At 39.4% G+C, this 27,745-nt stretch overlaps 1 protein-coding gene across 1 annotated transcript in view; it reads right to left on the bottom strand.

Annotated features, from left to right (window-relative positions):
* Positions 1-21,270, bottom strand: part of MCMDC2 (minichromosome maintenance domain containing 2) — a 53,380-nt gene extending 32,110 nt beyond the window's left edge. Inside the window, exons 1-9 of the mRNA XM_006880440.1 lie at positions 21,086-21,270; positions 20,863-20,993; positions 20,731-20,790; positions 18,028-18,223; positions 17,008-17,130; positions 16,791-16,895; positions 15,809-15,934; positions 9,494-9,731; positions 4,379-4,584 (exon numbers count right to left, since the gene is read on the bottom strand). Of these exons, the coding sequence (XP_006880502.1) occupies positions 4,379-4,584; positions 9,494-9,731; positions 15,809-15,934; positions 16,791-16,895; positions 17,008-17,130; positions 18,028-18,223; positions 20,731-20,790; positions 20,863-20,993; positions 21,086-21,179 (1,279 nt within the window). The 5' untranslated portion in view covers positions 21,180-21,270. The remainder of the gene's footprint in view (positions 1-4,378; positions 4,585-9,493; positions 9,732-15,808; positions 15,935-16,790; positions 16,896-17,007; positions 17,131-18,027; positions 18,224-20,730; positions 20,791-20,862; positions 20,994-21,085) is intronic.
* Between the last annotated feature and the right edge of the window lie 6,475 nt (positions 21,271-27,745).

Raw genomic sequence — 27,745 nt, 5'->3', positions numbered from 1 at the left:
TTTGTAATGACCGTTTGCACTCTTCCTGGATGATACCTTTGACATCCTCCCACAACTCATCTGGTCTTCGCTCATTAGTGTTCAAGGCCTCAAACCTGTTTCTGAGATGATTCTGAAATTCAGGTGGTATGAAATATAAATACATATTAGCAGGATCAGCTTGTGGTCAAGGAAATAGTGCAGTCTCAGAGAGCCCTCACTCTCAAAAGATCTTGGCACTTGGTTAAAATCTCTGCTATCACCATTTGAAAATATTTAATCATTTTATCCTTGAACTCGTGTCTGGTAAATGGAGTCCAGGAGACAATGGAGCTTAAACATGGACAGAGAGATAGGAGGATGTGTGTGTCTGTCTATGGTTCCTTGCGACTTCATTTCATATAGCACTCGTCGCAAGGAACCATGGACAGACACACACATCCTCCTATCTCTCTGCCTATGTTTAAGCTCCATTGTCTCCTGGACTCCATTTACCAGACACGAGTTCAAGGATAAAATGATTAAATATTTTCAAATGGTGATAGCAGAGATTTTAACCAAGTGTCAAGATCTTTTGAGAGTGAGGGCTCTCTGAGACTGCACTAGTTCCTTGACCACAAGCTGATCTTGCTAATATGTGAGTATTTATACCTCTTTGTTTTACTTTTTATTTTCCTAGTGACTAAAAATGTTGAGTAATTTTATTTACTTCTTGATCTTTTTGTATATTTCTTTATGAAGAGCTTGCTAAGTCTTTTGCCCATTTGTTAGGGTTGTAGTTGTTGTTTTTGATTGCCATCGAGTTGAGCACAACTCATAATGACCCCATGGACAAAAGGCCTGAAGCCTTCCACAACCATTTCCATTTACCAAAGTTCACAAAGTTTCCAGAGGCATGCTGTTTAGAAAGTGGATGCTACTCCTGCTTCCAAAGCTGGTTGTTTTTTAAAAAAATTCTGTGGTATTTAGCTCGGTCCGTATCGTAGTTAGCTATAAATTTGGTCCAAACAAAATCATAGGTTAGCATAATTTAGAGCAAGTTTATTATTATATGTTATTGAGTAAAAAAAACAAAAAACTGTAGAAATTGCTTCTACATTCTGGGTAGATGGTGTCCTTTGCTGTTGTTGTTAGCTGCCACTAAGTTGAGTATGATTCTCATCAACCCTATGAACAGTGGATCTGAACCCTGTCCTATCCTGTTCCTTCTTCAAACTTCCTGACATACTAGAGCCCATTGTAGCAGTCATCCTGTCAGTTTACCTGGATGAGGGTCTTTCTTTCTTTCATCAACCCTCCACCCTTCCAAGTATTATGTCCCTCTCCAAGGAATAGCCCCTCCTAGCATCATGCCCGCAAAGCCTCATCATTCTTGCTTCCAAAAAGCACTCCACCTCCACCCTTCCAAGTATTATGTCCCTCTCCAAGGAATAGCCCCTCCTAGCATCATGCCTGCAAAGCCTCATCATTCTTGCTTCCAAAAAGCACTCCAGCTGCACCCTCTCCAAAACATATTTATTTGTTCTTATGGCAGACCATGGGATGTCCAGTACTCTTGTCCAGCACACAACTCAAAGGCATCAAGTCTTCTTCTGTCATCCCTATACATTGTCCAGCTTTCAGATGCATGGCAAGTGGTCAGAAAGATCATGGCCTATGTCAGACACATCTTAGTCCTCAAATTGACATCATTACGCCTCAATAATTTGGAAAGGTCCCTAACTGCAGACTTTCCCAATGCAATACATCTTCTGATTTCCTGAATGCTAATACCGAGAGTGTTAATTGTGGATATAAGTAAGGTGGAGTTGTTGGCAGTCTCAATCTCTTCTCCATCTACCATGATGTTGCTTATTGGTTCAGTAGTAAGAATATTAATTTTCTTGACATTGAGATGCAATCCATATTGAAAGCTTCATTTTTGATCTTCTGCAACAAATGCTTCAAGTCCTCCTCACTTTCAGCAAGCAAGGTTGCTGTCCTTTGTTAGATCTATATAATCTCTGCTCACCTACATTTTAATTTATTTTTTAAAATTTGTTTTATTTTATTAGTTTGTGTTTGTGTACCTTCAAATCAGATCTGACTGGTACAGGAGGAGATTGCCCCTCCTTCTCCAGCAGAGCCTCTGGTGGATTTGAACCACGTACCTCTGGGATTGCAGTGCAGCTTCTTGCCATTAGGCCACCAGAGCTCCCCATTTTAATTTATTTTAAAATTATTTTCATTGTTGCACATTTTCTTCCTCCCCTTCTACCACCCCCCAGTCTCCCTGAGCCCACTCAGCAATGCATCCCTTGTTCCAGATTGTTGTTGCTGTTGTTATGTGCCGTTGAGTCGTTTGCAACTCATAGCGACCCTATTTACAATAGCCCTAAACCCTGCTCTATCCTGTGCCAATCGCATTGCCTCTGACACACCCATACCGATTACCCCAGTCACTGAATCAATCCACCTCATAGAGGGTCTTCCCCTCCTGTGTTGTCCCTCCACCCTACCCAGCATGATGTCCCTCTCCAAAGACCTGTCTCTCCTTACAACATGTCCAAAGTATGTCAGATGAAGTCCCAGAATCCTTGCCTCCAAGGAGTAGCCCGGTTTAATCCTTTCTAGGATGAATCTGTTTGTTTTCTTGGCAGTCCATGGTATATTTAATACTCTTCTCCAGCACCACAGCTCAAAGGCATCAATTCTCCTATCCTCCCTAGTCATTGTCCAGCTCTCTGATGCACAACAAGTGATTGCAAAGACCATGGTCTGCATCAGGAGCACTTTAGTCTCCAGAGAGACACCGTTGCTCTTGAGTACTTTAGAGAGGTCCCTAACAGCAGACTTTCCCATCGCAATACGTTTTTTTATTTCCTGGCTGCTGGTGCCAAGAGTGTTGACTGTGGAGCCGAGCAAACTGAAGCTGTGAGCAATCTCAATCTCTTCGCCATCCATCCTGATGCTACCAATTGGTCCAGTGGTGAGAATCTTTGTCTTCTCGACATTGAGCCTCAGTCCATACTGAAGCCTGCAGTCCCTGACCCTCTGCAGTAAGTGCACGAGGTCCTCCTCAGTTTCAGCGAGCAGGGTTGTGTCATCTGCATAACGCAGATTATTGATAGATCTTCTACCAATCCTAACGCCACACTTCTCAAAGAGCCTAGCCTCTCAGATAATCTGCTCTGCATACAGGTTGAAAAGTATGGAGATAGGGCACATCCCTGGTGTACACCCTTCCCAAATTTGAACCATGCAGTGTTGCCCTGCTCTGTTCTGACGACTGCCTCTTGGTCCAAGTCATGTCTAATCATATATTCCTTTGAAACAGTATTCTCCCTCCTTTATTCTAACGCAGTGCTCGTTATCTGTTCACTCTTTTCCCATTCTTCCCTCCGTCCCATGTCTGCTCTATTTTATAATGGTAGTGTTATGCAGTATTTGTCATTTTGTGACTGATATATTTCACTCAGTGTAATGTCCTCCAGGCTTCCCCATGCTGTGTAATGTTTTTTGAGTTCAATGTTTCTCAGTGCTGCATAATATTCCATTGTGTGAACGTACCATAGTTTTTCCATCCATTCATTTGTTGATGGGCACTTGGGTTGGTTCCTTCTCTTTGCTATAGTGAATAAGACAACAATAAACATGGGTGTGCATACATTAGTTTGAGTCGTGGCTCTGGGGTCATTAGGGTATATTCCCAGTAGTGGAATTGCTGGGTCGTGTGGTATGTCTATTTCCAAGGTCTTGAAAAAGCACCAGATGGCCGTCCATAGTGGCTTTTACACTCCCGCTAGGAGTGAATATGAGTTCCAGTTTATTCACAACCTCACCAACATTTGTTGTTTGTTGTCCTGTTGAACTTTGGTATTGTTGTTGGGGTCTTGTACTGCCTTGCTAATTATGCCAAAAAGTGCAAGTTCCCAATTGCTCTTAGCTCAGTCCATAACTGTCCAGATCCTTGTTAGTTATAAATGTGGTCCAACCCAAATCATGTATCAGCATAATTTAGAGCAAAGGTTTGTTGTTATATGCCATCAAGTTAAAACTTATTTCTGGATGATTGGCTAGTGGGTTTTCAGAAGCTACAGATTGTGTGGAAGGAGCTACACATCTTTATCTCTTGTAGCTGATGGATTTGAACCATATTATTTGCATTGACAACACAGCTCCTTACTACTGGGCTTCTAGAACCCCCTGGAGCAAAGTTTAAAACTCTGTATTTGCACAGTAAATGCTTCTGTTTGTATTCATAAAAACACAATTAGAAATGTCAATTATTATAATTTCTCCATTTCTAAAACTCTTAAAATAACTTCTTAGCATGTAATTTCTCAATTTCAAAACCTCTCTTAAATAAACTTCTTGTAAGTTTAATATGTGAAAACTAATTTTGGAAAAAATTGCCTACCTGACTGAAGCTCTTCAAGTTTTTCCTTTTTGTATAAAGACAAGTCGCCTATAAAGCAGATACCACCTTTAGCTAGCAAAGCACTACCACCTTGAATGCTAACTGCTCCTGTTCCATATTTATTCCTGGATAGAGTAGGGAAAATTTCAGAAGATACTGGATGATGTATACCACGGGGTATAAGTGTTATACTAAACTTCAGAAGCCTAGGGTAAAAAAAGAAATTATTCATTATCACCATTTAGTATTTGATTTTACGAGGTTTTATTATGTCACCAACTATAATATTAAATGTTTACGGAATATTTATGATAAGTCAACCAGGTATTAGGGATAAAAACACATGAAAGACCTGGTTGTTAACTTGGAAAGCTCACAGCACAGAAATAGAGACATTTTGTGGGGGGAGAATAATCAGTCTAAAACACAGCGTGATATGTACTACAAAAATGTATTGAAAATATGTATAAACAAAAAAGAAAAAAGATCCACTGTTGTCCAGGCAGTTTTGAATCATAGTGATCCCACAGGACATGGTGGGACTGCCCCTTGGTGTGTCCATGCCTGTAATTTTTTCAGAAGCAGACTTTCATATGTTTTTCTCTCACTGAGAGGCTGATGGGTTACAGAAACCAACTTTTCAGTTAGCATGATGCAAGGTGGGAGCTAACTAACCCAGGAAAAACAATTTGCCATTAAAAAGTTGACACTTTAAGCTATGTAATAACAAACAGGACCTTTTACAGGAAAAGGGACCACAGAGTGAGTGCAGCTATGTGGGTGATGATTCAGTCAATCATACTTCAGTGTTGAAAGCACAATAAAAACTTTGGGCACCAAAGCATCATGATTTTTATTACTTGTTGTAGTTGTCAACACCTTTGGAGTATTGGAGCCCTCCCACGCTTCACTTTATACAACTCTCCTTTTTGAGAGGGAAAGAAAAGTAGGGTAGAGTTGGGAAGATGAACGTATCAATCCAAAACGTTATTAAAAAAAACCCTAAAGAACGTAAATTTTTATTGTTTAAAACATATTGAAAAGGAGGAAAAAAAGATGAACTGATCTTAATGCTTCTAAATAATCAAGATAATATATTTCATGGACTGCCAAAGGAACAAACAAATATGTCTTGAAGAAAGTGCAGATGCTCCTTAAAGGCAATGATGGAGAAGGTAAACCCTTTGGAGCACAGCTCTACTCTGACACACATGGTATTGTCCTGAACTGGAGGTGGCAACTGGATCTCTAGCTTTGTGTATGCTTGTGTAGGTTTTTTGAAAGAGTGTTTGCTATTGAGAAACTCCAGAATGCTAAACAGAGGCTCCTTCTAACATTAATAATTTTGAAATTTCAGACAGAGGCTTATTTGGGTTCAGGTGAATCAGTGTTAATAGAATCTTTCAGATTAAGAAAATAACTAGTTGACACTTGTTATTTACCATCAAGTTGGATCTGACCTATAGCTGAACTTCCAGAGACTTTTCAGAGGCCATAAATCACCTGGAAAGAGATTGTCCATCTTTCTCCTGTAGAGCAGCTGATGGTTTAAAACTGTGTGCCTTCGAATTGGCAGTGCAGCTCCTTACCACCAGGCCACCAGATCTCACTATTGACACTTGGGAGTGGCTAAGTGTCCTCAAGTTGACCATGATTCATAGTGACCCTATGAATAGGAGATGAGTGCCCCAATTCTCATCTCTGACATACTCAAGTCCACTATTACAGACACTGACAGTCTTTTCCCTCCTTCATATTTCCAAGCATGATATCCTTTTCCAAGGACTAGCCTTTCCTAACAATATGCCAAGAGTATGTGAGATGAAATTTCACTATCCTTGTCTCAATGGAGCACCCTGGCTTCACCTTTCCTAGATTAAAAAATGAAAACAAAGGACAAAAAGCAGAATATTCACTTAAGGAATGGCAAAAAAGGAAACCTAGTAAAGACACATTTATGTGTAAAGTCTGAAGGAGGAAACAGATTGAAATGTTGAATGACTAGACTTAAAAAATTAAAAACAAACTCCTATTAATTAAGAAGGATAAAACTCATGTTTTTAAGATTTGAGCTTCATTGGTAGGAAAAAAATGTAACACTTTTGTGTGTGTGTCATTGCTACAAATGGATTTAAATAGTGGTAAGGAGTGCCACATGGGTCTTGGCTAAAAGCAGAGAGTACCAAAAGAATGTCTGTGTTTCACTGACTACAGAAAGGCATTTGACTATGTGGAACATAACAAATCGTGACTAACTTGAGAAGAATGGAAATCCAGATTGTGCTCATGTGAAACCTACACTTGGACCAACAAGCAATTGTCAGAACAGAGCTAGGAAAATGCATGGTTCAAAATCAGGAAAGGAGTGCATAAGGGATGTGTCCTTTCTCTATACCTTTTATTTTCTTTTTTAAAATTTCATTTCATTATTTTTTGTGTGTGTACCGTCAAATCTGATCTGACTGGTACAGGAGGAGATTGCCCCTCATTCTCCAGCAGAGCATCTGGTGGATTTGAACATCATACCTCTGGGATTGCAGAGCAGCTTCTTGCCACTAGGCCACCAGAGTTCCCTTCTCTATTCCTTTTCAATATATCTACAGAACAGGTCATTCGAGAGGCTAGATTTTATGAGGAGGACTGTGGCATCAGGATTGGAGGAAAACTCATCAAAACTTGTATTATACAGATGACACAACCTTGCTTGCTGAAACTGAGGAGGACCTGAGGTATTTGCTGCAGAAGGTTAAGGACCACAGTCTTCAATATGGACCGAAGCTCAACATCAAGAAAACAAAGATTCTCACCACTGGATCAACTGGCAACCCATGATTAGAGAAGACACTGAGATTGTTAATAATTTCAACCTGCTTGGTTCCACAACACACACACTTACCACTAGAAGGAAATAAAAAGATAAATTGCATTGGAAAAATCTACTGTCAGGAACCTTTCCAGAGTGCTGAAGAGAAAAGATGTCACTCTAGAGACTAAGGTGTGCCTGATCCAGGCAATGGTCTTCAAAATTACTTGACATACATCAGAGAGCTGGAAAATGACTAAGGATGAAAGAAGAATAATCGATGCCTTTGAGTTGTGGTGCTGGAGAAAAGTATTGAACATATATTATAGAGTGCCAAGAGAACAAACAGGTCTGTCCTGGGGACAGTGAAACCAAGTTGCTCTTTGGCAGCAAGGATTTTCTTTCTCTTTTTTTTTCTTCAAAAGAAACCCTAAAATTTATTTATTTTTTAAAATTAATTTAACTGAAAGTTTACAGAGACTTAGGGTTTCCAGTCATTCATTGTTGCACTTTTCTCCTGCCCCCCACCAATTCACTCATCTCCTTGAAAAGAAAAACTCTTTCATTGTTATGCAATCCCTCCCCTCAAGTCTACTCCACTGTGCAGGCTTCATTGTGGATTCCTGTCATGACAATAATACCCAATCATATGTCTCTTTTAAACAGTTCTCTCTCTCATCTGTTTCAATGCAGTATACATCACTCCTCCCCTCCTTCTCTGCTTTCCCTCAACCCCGATGCCAGTCCTGTTTTATAACAGTGGCCCTATGCAATATTTGTCCTTTTGTGACTGAGAGATTTAACTCAGCATAATGTCCTCCAGGGGCATCCATTTTTCATAATGTTTCATGAGTTACTTGTTTTTCAATGCTGCATGGTATTCCATTGTGTGAATATACCACAGCTTCTCTATCCATTCATTTCCTGATGGGCACTTGGGTTGTTTCCAGCATTTTGCTATTGCGAACAAAGCCACAATAAACATGGGTGTGCACATATCTGCTTGGTGGCAGTTACGGTTTCTTTAGGGTAAATTTAGTGGAATTGCTGAGTCAAATGGTATTTCTATTTGCAACTTTTGGAGAAAGTGCCATATAGTCTTCCAGAGTGGTTGTACTATTTTACACTCCCACCAACAGTGAATAAGGGTTTCTGTTTCTCTGCAATCTCGCCAGCATTTGATGTTTGGTGTTCTGTTAAATTTTGCTATTTTTACTGGGGTGAGATGATATCTCATAGTTGTTTGATTTGTAGCTTTCTTAGAGCTAGGGATTTTGAACATTTCTTCGTGTGTTTGTTTGCTGTATGGATGTCTTCTTTGGTGAAGTGTCTGTTCATAGCCTGTGCCCATTTTTTTTGTTTTCTTTTTTTAATTATTATTAATTTCAATGAACATTCACAGAGATTGTGGATTTCCATTCATTCATTGCTGCACTTTTCTCCCCTCCCACCCTACCCCGACTCCCAGTTTGCTCTTTTTTAAAAGCAAAAGAAAAGCTCCTTCATTGTTATACAGTCCCTCCTCACCCTCACACCCTCACCCCGAGTATACTCCACTCTACAACCCTCATTCTGAACTCTTATGTTAATCATAGTGCCCTAAAATATATTACTTTTAAACTGTTCTCTCCCTCATTAGCTTCAATGCAGTTTACATAATTTATCCAGTTTTTCTCAGACTTACCCCCACCCAGATATCAGCCTCATTCTACAACAGTGCCTGTATCCATTTTTCAATTACCTTTATCTTGTTGTCGTGCTTGCAGCAAGAATTTTCAAACTTTGTCTGACATATTTTGGGCATGTTGCCAGGAGGGCCAATCTCTGAAGAAGGCCATCCTGCTTGAAAGGGTGAAAAGACAGTGCAGGAGAGGAAGACAGTGTATGAGATGGATTGAAGGAGGTAGGTGAGTCAGAAACAGTGAGATTGTTTCAGGATGGGACAGGGTTCAGAGCTATTGTAAGTAGTATAGCTGTGAGTCTCAATTGACTTGATAGCACATAACAACAACAGTAACAACAAAGCATTGTTCTGGCAACGCAAAGGAACACAGTTCAAATCCAACAGTTTTTGCACAAGAAAAATATGGACAGTCTCCTCTGTGTGATTTATTGTCTCTGAAAACCTGCTGGAGGATCAGCTATTAGTCAGTTCCAACTTGATGGTACCCAACAACAACAACAACAACAACAATAACAATTGATCAGTTATATGCTAAATATTTGTCTTGGAATAATGCTATGCAAGAAGCTTGCTAGAAATATTTATAATAATAAGTTGTAATTTCAAAGGCGTATGTCACATATTTTACCTGTCTATAAGTAGAGTATCATTTGTTACAATTAAGATATCTAGGCAATCTTCCAGCTCCTTCTTACAAGCACTTGTTTGTACTAGACTCATCAACAAAGAGAGCTTGAGCAAATTATAAGTCCCAGGAGGAACAATTTGTGATGCAAAGATGTTGGCAAGTATTGCTGTAAACTTCCAACATGAGGTGGAAGTTAAGGAGAGAAGACACTTGAAGTTGTCACTAATTCCTGAAGGAACTGAAAAGAAATATTAACACATACTTTAGAAAGGATTTTTTAAGATAATTTTTAAAAAATTTTAATTGTGATTTTAACGAAAGTTTACAGAAAAGTTAGATTTTCATTCATTCACTGTTGCACATTTTACCCTTCTCCTTTCCTCTCCCTCCCCCAGTTAACTTTTTAAAAAAAATTCATTCATTGTTGCACAATTACCTCCTCTTAGTCCTCTTTGCAATATACTTCTTACTATGAGTTATTGTCATACGTATAATGCCTAATTAAAAATGTGTTTTAAACAGTTCTTTCCTTCATCTGTTCCAACGCAATGCTCATTATCTATCTATTCGTATTCTATTCTCCTGGCAGCCCCCCTGTGTCAGACCTGCTTTATGACAGTGGTGATATGCAGCATTTGTCCTTTTGTGACTGACATATTTCACTCAGCATAATGTTCTCTACGGTTACCCAAGTTGTGTAATGTTTTATGAATTCATTGGTTTTCAGTGCTGCACAGTATTCCATTGTATGAGTTTTTCTATTCATTCGTTTGTTGATGGGAAGTTTGGTTGCTTCTATCTCTTTGCTATTGTAAATAGCAGTTCTGGCTTCTCTAGGGTATATTCCCAGTAGTGGAATTGCTGGATCAAATGGTATTTCTATTTTCAACTTTTTGAGAAAGTACCTAACTGCCTTCCATAGTACCTTTTTACCTTCCCACCAGCAGTGAATAAGAGTTCCAATCTGTCCACAACCTCACCAGCATTTATTGTTTGCTGCTGTTAAACTTGCTATTGTTGCTGGGAGAAAGGATTTTAAAACAGTGAGAAAATAACACTGTAGATATCCCATTCCAATTATCTAAAGTATTATCAAGTTACAGTTCTTTTATCTCTGCCATATTGGTATTTTCAAAATGATAATCAATTATGGACTTTGGCTTGTCATTTCTATCTAAGGGGATTTAACAAATGAAGCAGTCATGCTGTAAGTCCTCTTGCTCTGTATGGGTGCAAGTAAATCTATAACTCCCCATTTTAGACATACAAGCAAAAGCAGGGGCATTCATGAATCAGTGATAGAGTTCTTGCTTTCCATTCAAGCCCACTGGATTCCTAGCCAATGCATCTCATATGTGCCCACCACACCTTATTAGTGGAGGCTAATGTGTTTTCATGTGCTGAATGGCTTCCAATGGCTCTTCCCCACTAACACACCAAGATAGTGAGATGGCACAGGACAAGCACAGTGTTCTTATGTGCCATCGACTCAGGACTGACTGACTCATACATGATCCTCTAGAGGGTTTTTAGAGGCTGTAAATGGCACAGGAGAATATTGCCCATCTTTCTTCTATGAAGCAGTTGGTAGATTAAAATCTTGTGCCTCCTTTGCGTTGGCAGCACAACTCCTTATTCACTAGTCCACCAGACCTCCCATTTGTTGTTAATAGGGGCTGAGTCAAGTATGACTCATAGTGACCTTATAAACAACAGAGTTGAACTCTGTCCTATCTTGTGTCCTAACAATCTGACACACTTGAGTTCATTGCTGCAGTTACTGTGTATTCAATTTGCCTCATTGAGGGGCTTCCTCATTCACCATCCATTCATCCATCTTCCTGAACATGAGGTCTCTATTCAAGTATGTATGATGTATGATGAAGCTGGATCTGGTTTGCTTCCAAGGAGCAATCTGGCTTTAACTTCTCCAAGATATATCTGGTTTTCTTTTGGAAGTCCATCTCTCTCTCTCTCTCTCACACACACACACACACACACACATAAATATGTATATATGAACCTTCCATCATCCTCACAGTCTGCCTTATGCCTGAGTCCATTGTTACAGTCATTGTGTCAAATGTCAATTCATCATGTTGAGGGGCTTCCTCTCTTCTTCTGACCCTTTATCTTTCCCATCAGTACTTCTTTTCCCAAGGCCTTGCCCCTCCTAATTATATACCCAAAGTATGTGAAGAGAAGTTATACCACCCTTGCCTCTAAATAGCACCCTGGCTGTATTTTCACCAAGACACATTTTTTTCTTTTGCCAGTACATGGGATAGTATTCTAGGCATTGATTCATAAGCAACATCATGATAGATGGAGAAAGATGGAAGTTATCTACAATTTCATTTTACTTGGGTCCACAATCAAAACACATGATAGCAGCAGTCAAGAAATCAAAAGACAAGTTACACTGAAAAAATATGCTGTCAGAGACTTCTTCAAAGTACAAAGTGCAAGGATGTCAGTTATCACTTTAAGGACAAGATAGAGCTGATCTAAGCCATGGCATTTTCAATTGCTTCTCATATTTATATACTATAGTAATGATTCTCACCACTGAGCCAAATAGCAGTACCATGATGGAGAAGAGATTGAGATTGTTTACAATTTCAGCTTGCTTGGTTTCACAGTCAACACTCTTGGCACCAGCAGTCAGGAAATCAAAATGTGAACTGCATTAGGAAAATCTATTGTCAGAGACCTTTCTAGCATGCTGAAGGGCAAAGATGTCAGTCTAGTGACTAGGGTGTCTGCTTCATGCCATGTTCTTCACAATTCACACTTATTCATCAAAGAGCTAGACAATAACTAAAAATGACAGAAGAAAAATTGATGCCTTTGAGTCGTGATACTGGAGAAGAGGCCTTTGAGGCAACGATGGTGAAATTTTCTCATATATACTCTAGGAGTGATGCTAGAAAGCACAAGTCCTTTTAAAAAGGCATTACAGTGGGAAAAGTAGAGAGAGTCAATGAAAAGGAAGACCCTCAATGAGATGATTTGACAGAAAGACTTAAAAAAATGGGCTTTCGCATGGCAGAGATGGTGAGGTTGGCCCAAGATATAGCAAGATTTCAATATTTCAATGGCACCTAACAACAACACACCACTTTTTTCTCCACTTAATGTGTATGTGAAGGCATTGACCAAAAATAAGGCCCCAGGAATCCATGGGTTATTAATTGATATGTTTCAAAACTCACCATGTGCCAGAAAATTTGGGTGACTGCTACCTGGCTAACAGACTGGATGAAATCTATATTTATTCCCATTCCCAAGAAAGGTGATCCAATAGAGTGTAGAAATTTTCTAACAACATAACTAACATTGCATACAAGTAAAATATTGCTGAAAATCATAAAAATTGGCTAGAAAAGTACACTGACCGAGAACAGCTAGAAGTTAAGGCTGGGTTTAGAAGAGGCCATGATGCAAGGGATATCATTACTGATGCTGGATATATCCTGGCTGAAAGCAGAGAATATCAGAAGAATATCTATTTATGTGTTATTGACTCTGCAAAAGTATTTGAATCTGTAGATCATAGAAAATATGGTTATCAGAGAAGAATGAGAATCTCAGAACACCTAACTGTGCTCACACAAAACATATACCTAGACCCACAGTCTGCTGCCCAAACAGAGCAAGGGAAAACTGTTTTGTTGTTGTTGTTATGTGCCATAAACTTACCTGCGACTCATAGCAACCCTATGTACATCAACCCTAAACCCTGCTCTATCCCTTGTCAATCTTATTGTCTTCAACACACCTATCCCAATTAGCCTAGTAACTAAATCAAGCCATCTCATCAAGGGTCTTCCTTTCCATCCTCCCAAGTATGATGTCCCTCTCCAAGGACTGATCTTGCCTTGCAACATTTCCAAAGTATGTCAGACGAAGCTTCAGAATCCTGGTCTCGAAGGAGCAGCCTGGTCTCACTCTCTGTAGGACAAACTTTTTTGTTCTCCTAGCAGTCCATGGTATATTTAATACTCTTTCCCAGCACCACAGCTCAAAGGCATCAACTCTCCTATCACCCTTAGTTGTTGTCCAGCTCTCTGATGAATAGCAAGTAATTGCAAAGACCATGGCCTGTATCAGGCACACCTTAGTCTCCAAACTGACATTGTTGCTCTTCAGTGCTTTGGAGAGGTTTCTGACAGCAGACTTTCCCCAATGCAATTAATCTTTTAATTTCCTGGCTGCTGGTACCAAGAGTGTTGATTGTGGAGCCAAGCAAACTGAAGCGGTCAACAATCTCAATCTCTTCACTATCTATCATCATGCTTCCAATCAGCCCAGTGGTGAGAATCTTTGTTTTCTTGATGTTGAACTTCAATCCATATTGAAGGCTGCAGTCCTTGACTTTCTGTAGCAAGCGCTTCAGGTCCTCCTTAGTTTTAACAAGCAGGGTTGTGTCATATGTTGAACACATATTGTTGATGAGTCTACCTTCAAGCCTGATGCCACACTTCTCCTCATAGAGCCCAGACTCCATGATAATATGTTCTGCATATAGATTGGAAAGATATGGAGATAGGACACATCCTTGACACACACCCTTCCCAATTTTGAACCATGCAGTTTTCTTGCTCTGTTCTGACGACTACTTTCTGGTCCAAGTAGTTGAGCAAAAGATTCCAGAGGGCAGTATAGGAAGACAAAGTAAAGTATTACAATGAAATATACAAGAAACTGGAGTCAGAAAATCAAAAAGGTTGAACTTGCTCAGCATTTCTTAAGCTGAAGGAACTGAAGATCAAATTCAAACCTCAAGTGGCAATAGTTAAGGATGCTTTGGGCAGAATATTAAATGATCCAGGAAGCATTAAAAGAAGATGGAAAGAGTATATAGAATCATTGTACCAAAAGGAAATGGTGGACACTGAAGAAATTCCTGAAACAACATATGAGTAAGAGCTTATATGTGGTAATGAGGAAGAAGTTCAAACTGCTCTGAAAGAATTGGCAAAAAAGAAGGCCCCAGGAATTAATGGCAATACCGATTGACATTTCAACAAACAGATGTTGCCCTGGAGGTGCTTACCAATTTTCACCACTGGACTGATAAGCATTATCATGATAGAGACAAAATGGAAACTGTTAACAGCTTCATCTAACTTGGCTCCACAACTAACTCACTTGGTCTCACCAGTCAGGAGGTCATATATTGCATCAGGAAAGTCTGCAGTCAGGGACTTCTCCTGGTCACTGAGGAGAAACATGGTGCATGATTCAGGCTATGGTCTTTCCCATCACTTGCTATGCACCTTGAGAGCTGGAAAATAAATAAGGATGACAGAAGAAGTATTGATGTGTTTGAGCTGTGGTGTTGATAGAAGAGTACTAACTATCCTATGGACTGCCAGAAGAACAAACAAATATGTTTGGAGAAAGTACAACCAGAGTGCGTCTTAGAGGCAGAGATGACAAAACTTTGTCTCTCATACTTTGGGCATGTTGTTAAGAGGAGCTTTACTCCTTGAAGAGGGACAACAATCTTGGAAAGGTGGAGGTGGGTGAAAGAGGAAGACCCTTTTCCAGATGGATTGACAAGTGACTTCTGCAATGACCTCAAGCATGTCAGAAATAATGAGTATGACACAGGGTAGGGCAGGCTTCAGATATGTTGTCACTATGAGCTGTACTTGACTTGATGGAACCTAACAACAACAAAGCATAATCATGGTAGAGTTAAAGAAAAACAAAAAGTAATAAAGGCAAGAAGCTGAGCTGCAATCCCAAAGGTATGTGGTCCAAGGCCACCAGCTGCTCCATGGAAGGACGGGCAGTCTCCTCCTGTGTAATAACTGTCTCTGAAAACCAGGGTCAATTTTAACTCAACAGTACACAACAACAATATTTCATTTTCCATCCACCTTGTCCTTTTCTCTTATTTCTCAATTGATTAATAATTTGGATTATAGAAGTGTGCTACTTTACCAGTTCTCTCTCTCTCAGACCATAACATCATCTTATCTAGAGAATATATAGCAATATACAAAAACTCTTGACTGCTCTTGGCGTTTAAAAATGTCTACCTTATTGATAATTACCAAAAGAAATAGTAAGCTCAAAGAAAATGACCATGGATGCCAGCAAGCTTCTCCAGAACTATTCTGCTTTATTTTCTTCAAAGCAATTAAAGTTCTATGGGAGCAAGACTCTCACCTATCCTGCTCAAAGCTGTGTCTCTAAGAAGAAGCTGGTTAGTATCCCTGGTTAGAAGAGCACATGGGCAGTCAATAAAAACTGACTGAAAAAAATAGGTTGAAGCATTTATGACACCAGAACTTCACTTACCTTTTGGATTGTAAAAACTGATGCTATTTGCCTCTACACAGACAGTATTTTGTGAGGTTTTGACACAGGTTGGAATTCCAATAATTTTATACTCATTTCCTACAATCATCTTATTCACGGTTTCATCTAAAATTATTAAACACAGAAGAAAATTACTGTTGACCAAATGAAACATGTCCATGGTCATATAGTTCAAAGATCTAAAGTATCTTTGATTAGAACAATTTAGTAGAGTTAATAATAAATTATTCCATTTTGATTATTAATCATATAGAATCAGAACAACTCAACCTGTTGCTATCATATCAAGTCAGAAACTGACTCACTGTGGACTCTCCACCAGCTTTTCTAAGGCTATATATTGCATAGAAGACAGTCCATCTTTCTTCCTTTTACCAGCTGGTGGATTTGAAGCTCATGCCTTTCTGTTGGCAGCACATCTCCTTACTCATTAGGAAGTGAGAACTTCCTTTTCAGTTAGTAGCTCTCACTATTTACATGAAATATAAACATAAGACAATGAGAGATCTCTAATTTTAAATGATTGTCACCTCTTGTGGTGGTGACCAAGATTTATCACAGTGCTTGGAACAGAGCAGAAACTGCAATCTTTTCACTTATTTACCGTGATACTCACATGCACTTAAGAGAATATTTATGAATAAATGGATGAATAATTTCTATATTAATGAATATGATTTTTTTAAATCTTCAAAGAGAAAAATAACTATTCTTAAGAACCAGACTATAGAAAGCTTTTGAATATTTTAGAGTAGTTTACTTTTTCTCATAGGGAAACCACAAACACAGTCCTCACTACCACGAATTAGGCAGTCGAGTTTCCCACACTTGGGAAATAGTAGAGGTCAGCACATGCAAAGTGCAAGGGATAAGCTTTGCCCTGGAAAACTACCTTTGTGATCATAGTCTCTCCCCTGCCTGGTAGGTGCAGCAGTTTATTCTGAGTTTAAATACAACTTACCTCTCAGGAAAACTGTAAGGGATTGAAACCTGAATGCCTGGCTGTTAGAAACTCCCTGAAAAGCATGAAGTGCCTTCGTGGCAATTACTTCAACAATCTGTTTATCTTAAAGCAAAGGGCAAAATAATTAGTTATTAGGATATAGTCAACTTAATTTCCACATTATATTAGTTACTAATTTAAGAATCATAATTGCAAAATGCTAATATATTTTTACCACCAAGTACTCTAAATTTTCTGTCTTCTTGAAGTGAAGAAGCACAGAGATGACATAGGAAGTCGTTTCTCACTGTTGCAGATTCTGTAGCCCCAGGCACATGGACTCTTATATACTGAAATCCTGAAGGAAACAGAGGTGAACTAAATTTTCTTTTACCCTCTTTTAGTCCTTTAAAATTAATTTAATTCCAAGCACACTAACTTAAGTTTGCAGAGAAGTTCAGTTAACATTCACTGCATACAGGAGAAAGATGGGCAGTCTCCTCCTCCCCTGTGAGTTACAGGCTCTGAAAATCCTCTGGAGGGATAGCTATGAGTTGGTTCTGGATCCATGGCAATGACTTAGAATTTTCTTGACATCTCTTGTGCTAAGGCACAAGTAACAGGCTTACACAGATCATTTCAATGCGCAACAATCACAATAAAAAAACTGAGAAAAAACATCTGCTAGCAAGTCAACTGTGATTGTGTAGACACCAAGTGCCTTGGAGTAAAATGGCTCTCCTTAGAATCTTCATGGCTGTTACAATTTGGAAGTAGATTGCCAAGCCTTTTTTTAAAATGACTTGCTAGACTCAAATTGCCAATCCTTCAGTTAGTAGCCCACAGCTTAGCTGCCGGGCAGAGGTGTATTTTTTGCAGATTGTTGAAATAGAATAGAGAAGAAACATTCAACCCAATGAGAGGTAAGTATGAATGGAAAAGATTTCCTGTAGAAGAATGGAACTAAAATGAAGTAAAAAATCTGAGAAGAGGACATTACCTGGAGACATAATAGCAACAAAACAAAAAAACCAACCCTAAAATGAGTCATGAAATAATATATGGGAAGAACAAACATTATAGGAGTGGAATTGAAAAAGAAACATTCAAGATTTGCAAAGTAAACATATAAACACTAGGGCATATAAATTTTTATTACATTCCTTCTATTTTGTGAACACTTCATAATTGTAAACAGGATTTAGGATGAAGCAATGAACTATTTAATATTTTTATTTTACATTCCCATATTTACCTTGTGAAAGAGGACATGCTTCATCTGAGCAAAGGAACCTGGCACCCTGTGTATACTTGGTTACAGTTGTCATTGCAATTACAATTCCTTGCATCACATAAAATCTCTGAGATGTATAGTCCAGTGGAAATTTACAAAGATCAAGGCCATAACTTGGCAGAGGAGGTAAATGTGTTAATTTCAGCACTATATTAATCTAATAAGGAAATAAAATTAGTATTAATTAAAAACCGCAGAGCCAATTGAATTTGCATTACAATATAATAAACAGAAGTATAACATAGAGTGTGGAGCTCTCATGGTATAGTCTGTAGAGAGTTGGCTGTTAATGCAAAGGTAGCGCCTCTCTGAAGGTGCAAATCCACGAGGGCCTCAGAGGGAGAAAGATGGGCAAACTCTCTGGAAATCTACTAACGAGCCAGCTCTGAGTCAACTAGGGGTTAGTTCCAATTCAAGCATACACAACAACAACAGTAACAAGTGCAATTGTGTCAAAAATAACACAAGAAAATCTTGAAGAGTCTTTCAAAGATCAAAAATACTATAACATGTACACCCATGTTTATTGTAGCTTTGTTCACAGTAGCAAGGAGTTGGAAACAACCTAAGTGCCCATCAACAAACGAATGGATAGAGAAGCTGTGGTACATTCACACAATGGAATACTATGCTGCATTGAAAAACAAGGAACTCTTGCAATATTATTCAAAATGGGTGATCCTGGAGGACATTATGCTGAGTGAAGTATCTCAGTCACAAAAATGAGAAATACTGCATGGTGCCACTGTTGTAAAACATGACTGACCTCGGTATTGGGGGAGACTGAGAAAGATGGGTTCAATAATGTATACTGCATTGAAACAGATAAGGGAGAGAACTGTTTAAAAGGGTTATGTGATTAGGTATTTTTGTCATGACAGGAGTCCAGAGTGAAGGCTGCATAGTGGAGTGGACCTTGGGGGAGGGATTGTAAAACAATGAAAGAATTTTTCTTTTACTTTTCCAAGAGGGTAGTGTACTAGGGGGGAAGGTTGGGAGGGGGGAAAAGTGCAACAATGAATGAATGAAAATCCAAAGTCTCTGTAAATGTTCATTGAAATTAATAATAAATTTTAAAAAATAATGTAAAAAATAGTATAACATACACATCAAAGGGATTAAAAAGGATTCACTGCAACATATCAAATATATAAAGGTTCATGAATCCCTAATGGTTTTTTAGTAGTTTTTCTTTAAAATGGTCATTTGTTATCATTGGAAGCTGGTAGGATTTTGACTCATTATTTTCTGGATACTGAAAAAAACAATCAAATATTTATCCTGTGTTTCTTTTCTTTTTTTTGAATAATATTTTTTTTTAAATGTATACTGGCTTATTTACAAAGTTCGTATACATTATTTTTCACTCTGGATCTTCTCCATTTCCTTCACCCTACCCCTTCCTCCACCCATCGAATTGTGTGACCACGTTTCTTATGTAATATATATATTTTCTTTTCTTTGTACCTTCAAATAAAATATGACTGGTTCAGGAGGGTATTGCCCCTCCTCTTCCAGCAGAGCATCTGGTGGATTCGAACCATGCACCTCTGGGATTGCAGTGCAGCTTCCTGTCACTAGGCCACCAGAGCGCGCCTATAATGTATATTTTAGGACAAACAGTTGATCAATGTTTCTCTTACAGAATAATTGTTATTGTTATGTGCCATCATGTTGCCTATGACTCATAGTGACCCTGTGTACAACAGCTCTGAACCCTGCTCTCTCCTGAGACAACCTTATTGCCTCTGACACACCTAACCCTATTACCCCAGTCACTGAGTCAATTAATCTCATTGAAGGCCTTCCTCTTTTGCGTGGCCACACTACCCTCCCAAACATGACATACCTCTCGGTACCTTCTTGCAATATACACAAAGTATGTCAAGATGGAGCTTTCAAGGAGCAGCCTGGTTTCACCCTTTCTAGGATAAACCTGTTTGTTCTCTTAGCCATTCATGGTATATTCAACACTCTTCTCTAGCACCACAGCTCAAAAGCGTCAACTCTCCCTCTGCCATCCTTAGTCATTGTCCAGCTTTCTGATGCATAGCATGTAATTGCAAAGACTATATCAGGAGCACCTTCATCTGACTGACATAAGCACAGCAGAGGTTGGGACAATGGTGAAGGATTGGATAGGCTTTGTGCTGTTTTACATCTTATTCTCTCTTAAGTAGGAATTTACTCTCAGCTAACACTGAAGTGGGTTTTCTGAGGCTGAAAATCACCTCTTTCTCCCTGTTTTACATAAGGTCAGTACAGGTTGGAGATAACTCAGTAGCACCTAATAATAACAAAGAGCATATACCAGCAAAGTATACAAAAATTTAAGATGCAGGTCTGAAATACATGTAGAGGTGAAATCATAGGATGTCTGGGATTTGACTCTGAGGCAGGGGTTGCAAAATCTTGTAAACCCCTGGAGCAGAGTGATAGCTTTATTGTATTATCATCTTTAGCTTGTGTGTGTTCAAAAATGTATCATTTTGAAAATGTTTAATGTTAGAAGTAATAATATAAAAAGTAAAGATGTATATTAAATATTCTATTGAACTTTGAGGAACATAAAAAAATTTAGCAAACAAAAGTATGGATATAAAAATATTGTGAGTTATTTTGAAAGTATTATACTTGAATTTTCTTCATTTAACTAAAACTTACTTGAGTTTCAGTCTGTAATTGGCCAATTAATGAAAGAGTCTTAACAGCAATGAAACAAACCTGTAATTTGAAACAAATAAAAAGTTACCAACAATTCCATGCAGCATGAAATGATTTCATTCTTTAACTTACTGACTGAAAAACTTTAGCAGCTTTCAAAGGGTGGTGTAAAATATGATTCCCAAGTTCAGCATCTAATTCGACAACATCAGATGGATTTATTAAAATATTGAATCGATAGACAGCATAACTTTGCTTTGAATCTGTAGAAATAAACAAATGTAAAAGTCAGTATAGTCATATGTATGAATTTATTTTAAAGTTTTAAAAGCAAACTTCCTTTTGCTGAACATACCATTATAACGCTCGCAATCTTTAATAAATTTTTGGAGGCCTCTGCTTCTGTCAAGATAAACAAGAGCTGCTTCTTTCATTTTCAGATCTGACATTATCTCCTCATTAAATATTCTTTAATTTATTAAATCACAGTCGCTGATAGAAAAAAGTACAGATGGTGCAATTAATACAAAAGATGAGAAACCTAAAATTTTTTAAAAAATTACTTCTCAGGAAAAGATCTTCAATGAAATATTACAAATTAAGCATAAAATAAAACTGTTAAAATTTCTAATTGACCCTGGATGAAATGGATTGCCTCAGTGACTAACTGGATGAAATGGATTAACTCAGTTAATGGGGTAGATGTGTTGGAGACAATGAAATTGGCTTGAGACAGAGCACGGTTCAGAGCTGTTTTATGTAGGGTTGCTATGAGTGACAAGTCACTTGATGGCACATAACAACAACAACCACCACTCAAAAGAAATGAAAGAATTATCTTACTAAACCTATCAACTGCCTTTGAGTTGGCTCCAATGTGTAACAGCAACCTTCCCTTAGGACTCAGAGGCTGTAAGTCTCTACATGAGGCCTCTACCCATCATTCTGTTCCAGAGCAGCTGGTAGATTAGAACCATTGACCTTTCCATTAGTAGAACAACATATTATGCACTATGCCACTATAACTCCTAATGACATAGAGAGTTAAAATTTACTTCTTGTTTTCTACCATTAAATCTGAACTACCTTGTATCTGACCTTCCAGTGGGTTTTTTTGAATCATTTTAATTGAATGGGAAGAGGCTGCCCGTCTTCTATTGTGGAGCACCTGGTGGACTGAAACCATGTGCCTTTGAGATAGCAGCAAATCTCTTCAACACTAGGCCTCTGAGATCCCTAAAATGTATTTAAAAGCCATAAATATTAAATGGAAACAACAATATGTATTTGTTGTTTATACAACTGTTATACAATTTGCCAGCATTTGTATAATGTATAAGGGATAAAATGATTATACTTGGATCCAACCTTCAAACTGTTGCCAGTTGAGAGAAGTGAGAAAAAAGAACTAATACTTTTATTTATCATTAGTTATTGATCATATTTTTTCTGCATACAAGCCTAACTTTGGCATATAGTGTAGGATATAAAAATGGATAAAGTATGGCTTCTATTCTTCATAAAGAATCCAGTGAAGGATATCAATTACATACACAATTATAGTATTGAGAAGGTGCACAGTTCAAATCCACCAGCTGCTCCTCGGGATGATGGCCAATCTCCTCTGGCATGGTTAAGTGCTTCTGAAAACCCACTACAGGGTCAATTATGGGTCGGTTCTAACTTGATGGTCCACAACAACCACAATGTCTGATATTATTGTTGTTGTTCTGTATCTCAAAGGAGGAAACCGATCACCTTTCTCTCAAGAAACAGTTGGTGGATTTGAAACACGTATCTTTGAGGTGGTAGCATAATTCCTTACTGGTATGAATATACCAGGGAGCCCAAAAAGATTATATATAATACATCACACAATTTGGGGCTATCTTTGTGTGGAGGTCATGCTGAATTTTGTATTATCAAAATTAGTTTTAAGAAATTGTCATTGAATACAGTAGAATTATCAACGAATTATGAATTCTACTTTCATGGTGACATTTGATAGATGTACAGAATTTCATTCTCTGAAAGTTCGGTAGAAAAGGGAAAGTTTTCCAGAGAAAGAGCTCATCTTCCCTCCAGTTTATCCAGTTATCAGTCCTACCTTACTGGAACCACATTTCCAATACCTTAAGTTTAGGCTACTTTCCCAAGTATTTGAGTATGTTCTTTTCCATGTTTAGCATAAGTGAAACTTAAGAAGTGTTTCTTTGACCATAAAATCAATGCTATTAAAATGCTCATTGTTTTTAAGGTATGTTATCTTTGTTATCATTTAAGTTTCTGAGGGCTGGATGAAAGAAGACTATCGATAATGAAACTGAGGGGCGAGGCGAGACTATGAAATCTATGCAGTTGAAGAAAGACCGTCAAGCTTCTGTTGTTTTAAACAAGGGAGTAACATGCTAACATTTTTATTTTGTTTGTGACATCAGAGCCTGCTTCCAGCATTAAAAGTGGATGTGTTTTTAACTATTGCAGTAGTTGTAAGAGGCAGAGGCCCTGAACGAGAGGACTGGGAGCTGAACGGGATGAACATGGAGGGCAGCCTTGGAGAGGCCACGCTGGTCACGAGGACCAGACCGTACAAACTGGAGAAGTCGTCAAAAGACGACGGAATTCTCAGCGTGGGTGTGGGGAGATGACGTCAGAAACACGAAACCCAGTTAAACAAGGTAGAAAATAACACGGCGTCGTTACGTCCTCGAGTCCCCGTGACTCACAGCGACCCTCTGACCAGCAGCTCCAAAGCCACCCCGCAGCCTGCCCGGTCCTGAGCCAGTCTCACTGACCCTCACCCCCACCCCTGCCCCAGTCGCTGTATCGATCCTCCTCCTCCTCCTCCGGGGTCTCCCTCTCCTGAGCTGTCCGGCCACCCTTCTGTCCCCGACGTCCTTCTCCAAGGACCCATCCCTCATGGCCACGTGCCCCAAGTATGTGAGACCGAGCTTAGTGGATGTATCGTCAAAACGGAGAAAAATGGAGGGAAAAGACTCAGAAGGCTGTGAAAAAGTGTTAAACACAGTAACGGGGATGATATTTCCCAAGTCTTCCCACAGCCTACAAAACGGAAATGCTGGGACCTCAGAAACTGGGCCATTTGCCTTCACTCTTTGCCCTGTGAGGACACAGGACGGATTTGTGAGAAGAGGACAGAAAACTCCTCACAAGGAAAGCAATTCAGGCCTCACAGCCTGGAGGAAGGACACCGTCCCACCACTGACACCACTCCTTGTGGAGAAGAGGACCAGCTCTGACGCGGGAAGGACCTCGGTCAGCTCCGCCCTCACCAGCGGGCGCTGAGGACGCGCCTCCCCACAGCCGTGTGCAGCCCTGGAGCGCATGCGCGGACCTGATGCCGGTGAGAGCGCAGGGCCTGCTGGGAAGCCGTCCGGGCGGCGTGAGGCACCCTTCAGCGCTTCGCTGTGGTTCAGGGATCTCTGGGGCACAATCTGCGCTTACTTCCCAAATTAGTTTTTCCATCATTCTTCGTTCTTGCAAGGCAAATAAGAAAAGGATATGATTTGATTTTTCATAGCTATCATACATTGTTGTTGTTATGGGCATTCGAGTCACCTGTGACTCACAGCAACCCTATGTACAACAGCCCTAAACTCTGCTCTGTCCTGTGCCAGTCTCCAACACACCTACACCCATTACCTCAGTCACTGAATCAATCCACCTCATAGAGGGTCTTCCTCTCCTGCGCTTTCCCTCCACCCTCCCAAGCATGATGTCCTTCTCCAAGGACTGGTCCTTCATTGCAACACGTCCAAACTATGTCAGATGAAGCTTCAGAATCTTTGCCTCCAAGGAGCAGCCTGATTTAATCCTCTCTAGGGTGAACCTCTTCATTCTCTTAGTAGTCCATGGTGTATTCAATACTATTCTCCAGCACCACAGCTCAAGAAATCAATTCTTCTTCTATCATCCCTAGTCATTGTCCAGCTCTCTGATGCATAGCAGGTGATTGAAAAGACCATGGACTGTTTCAGGAGCACCTTAGTCTCCAGGGTGACGTCATTGCTCTTTAGTACTTTGGAGAGTTCTCTAACAACAGACTTTCCCATTGCAATACGTCTTTTCTTTTTTTTTTTTTTAAACCAGACGTTAAAAAAAAAATACATAAAATCAACACTGTAACACCCTTCACACCCGCAGTCAGGAAATCAAAAGACTCATTGCATTGGGAATGTTGGCTTTCAGGAACCTCTCCAGAGTAGTGAGAAACAACTATGTCAGTCTAGAGATTAATCCAAGCTATGATCTTCACAATTACTTGCTATGCATCAGAGAGCTGGACAATGACTAAGGATGACAGAAGAATTGATGCCTTTAAGACATGGTTCTGGGGAAGAGTCTTGAACACATCATGAACTAAATAAGTCTGTCTTGGAGAGAGTGAAATCTAGTCTGTCCTTGGAGGCTAGGCTTTTGAAACTCTGTCTCACATACTTTGGGCATGTGGCCAGGAGGGACCAGTCCTTGGAGAAGGATATTATGGTTGGAAGAGTAGAGGGACACCGCAGGACAGGAAGACCTCTGATGAGATGTATTGATACAGTAACTTGGGCCAGAGGGTAGGTTTGTCAGAATCAGTGAGACTGGCTCAGGACAGGGAACATAACAACAACAATGTGTGATAACCATAAAAAGCAAATTATATCCTTCCTTGCCTTATAAGAAGGAAGAAGGATGAAAAAAACAAAAAACCCCAAACCATCTGAACTTTGCTCTATTTTACACCAGGCTCACTATTTAAAACATCAGGTGATTGGAACTACTTAAACAAGAAACCTTTATGAGCACAATGACTTTTCCAAAAGCGTCAATATTGTTTTTTTTTTAAAGGTAAATAACCTCTTTATTTACTGAAACTCCCACCTTCACATTGAGCGTATTTTTTACATTCTAGAATAAAATAAAGACAAAAGTATAATTATTACCTTTTTAAAGAAAAGCCTCCAGTCTGGATATATCTTTAAAAATTAGTGAAACCATAGAAAAACAGCTCACTTCTAAGAGGCAAGGGCTGGTTTTGAACAGTTCCTATTTTAGTTGCTGATAAATATGAATCCCAAGACATAAACCTGATAACTTGCCAGCGAAATGCATGCACAAATCAAGTACAGACTAATAGGATCATTTGAATGACCCCTAAAGTTAAATTAACAAGATAATTGATTCAGCTGCTCAAACAAGGCACCAGAAACTCGTCATCGCAACTTTCTTCTAGGAGTACTAATTTATTCTGTGCCGTGTCTGCTAAATATTACATTTGCACCGATTTTAGTTGTAAATCAATGAGCACATAAACATTTTAAGGCTTGGGATTTTATTTTGCTCCGTTTTGTGGCAAGAAGGTGCAGAAAAAAGGAGGTGTATGTGATATGTATGGAACAAGATTAATTTGGCAGGAAAGACTAGCAAGGCAAAAGACATATTGCCTAGGATAGTTGTAATTACATTTGAAAGTCCCAGAGAGGATACCAATCCAGGATTCATTCTTTGTTTCCTACCAATTTCAGCTTTTAAAGGGAAGCAATATAGGACGAAAGAAGAGAGCGACCCTGGGCAATTTCAATAGGACCTGATAGCTCCCCCTACCTGGGTTAGAACACAGATCTGACCACATTTCTGATAGTGTCAGTCACAAATAATAAGATTCTGCATGGTTTTAGTATCCGGCGCTGATCCCAGCTTGTTCGCGGTATGAGCCAATCTGCCTGCCAGGAATGGGGGAGGGCGTAGCCCCCGACGAACACTACTGCCCAATACTCCCACCTGCTGGCAATTGGTGGAAGCGCACACACTCCATGCCTTAGATGAGGAACTTCTGAAGACAAAAACAGATTCTGGTTTAAATAAAGACAGACATGCAGGTTTTCAATTAACCACACATATGCTAATTTTGGGAACACTAGGCTTTATAAACTGTGAACAAACTCTACATTCATCCTTATGTTTTTCCACAGCAAATAAAATACATGTTATCATGTCATGTTGCCAGGCCCCCCAGTCAAGCAGCTATTTCTAACAATGTACTCAATAATAGGAGGTGGGGGTGGGTGCTTAACTAGCTGACATACTGTCCTTGTTCTCCGTTTGTGGAAACCAAACTTCTTACATATTCTTCACTGTAGCAAGGAATCTATATGTACACTTGTGAATATATATTGTCAATATGTATTCACTTCTTGAGAGAACACAAGAAACAATTCTGAGATCATTCTGACTGTGCCCAGAACTCAAAGCTGATAGGCGAAACACCGTGAACAAGACCCCCTTTAATAACTCCCACAGTGGGATCTCCTTCATGAGTCTGAAATGTAGTCCAAAGCCCCCTTTTTTGAAGGAGGGAATACAGAGTGGAGGCAAGGGGGGAGGAGACTAAAATCAGGGCTTGTTGCTCTTAGGTGCCCTGCGGTGGACTACAACTCACAGTGACCTCATGCAAACAGAACCACTGATTAATTCTGTGCCAATTTTACAATCTCCACTGCGCTGACGCCCACTGTCGATGTCACCGTGTCCATCCACCTCACTGCGGGGGATTCCTCTCCTTTGACACTCTACTCTTTCAAGCATGATGCCACCATTCAAGGATTGGTTCCTCTTAATAACATGCCCAAAGTACATAAGACAAAGTTTCACATTCATTACCTCAAAGGGACACTCTGGCTGTACTTCTTCCAGGACAGATTTGTTTATTCCTTTGACTGCCAATGGTATATAGTCAAATTCTCCTCCAGCACTACAATTCAAAGGCATCTATTCTTCTTTGCTCTTTCTTATTCATTGTCCAATTTTGATCTGTATATGAAGCAACTTTCACAGAGTGGCTGGTGGGTTGGTCACCAGCCTTTTGTCTAACAGAGAAGTATTTTAACAAGCTGTACTATAGGGCTAGTTTTTAAAACAATTTGAGTTATGCAGATGACACAACCCTGCTTGCTGAAACTGAGGAGGACCTGAAGCACCTGCTGCAGAGTGTCAAGGACTGCAGCCTACA

This window comes from Elephantulus edwardii, unplaced genomic scaffold, assembly GCF_000299155.1.
Source record: "Elephantulus edwardii isolate Elephantulus edwardi_28Jun2011 unplaced genomic scaffold, EleEdw1.0 scaffold00008, whole genome shotgun sequence".
NCBI classification, from domain to species: Eukaryota; Metazoa; Chordata; class Mammalia; order Macroscelidea; family Macroscelididae; genus Elephantulus; species Elephantulus edwardii.
The sequence above is the reverse complement of the archived record's forward strand: the minus strand, read 5'-3'. Positions and strand labels throughout refer to the sequence as shown.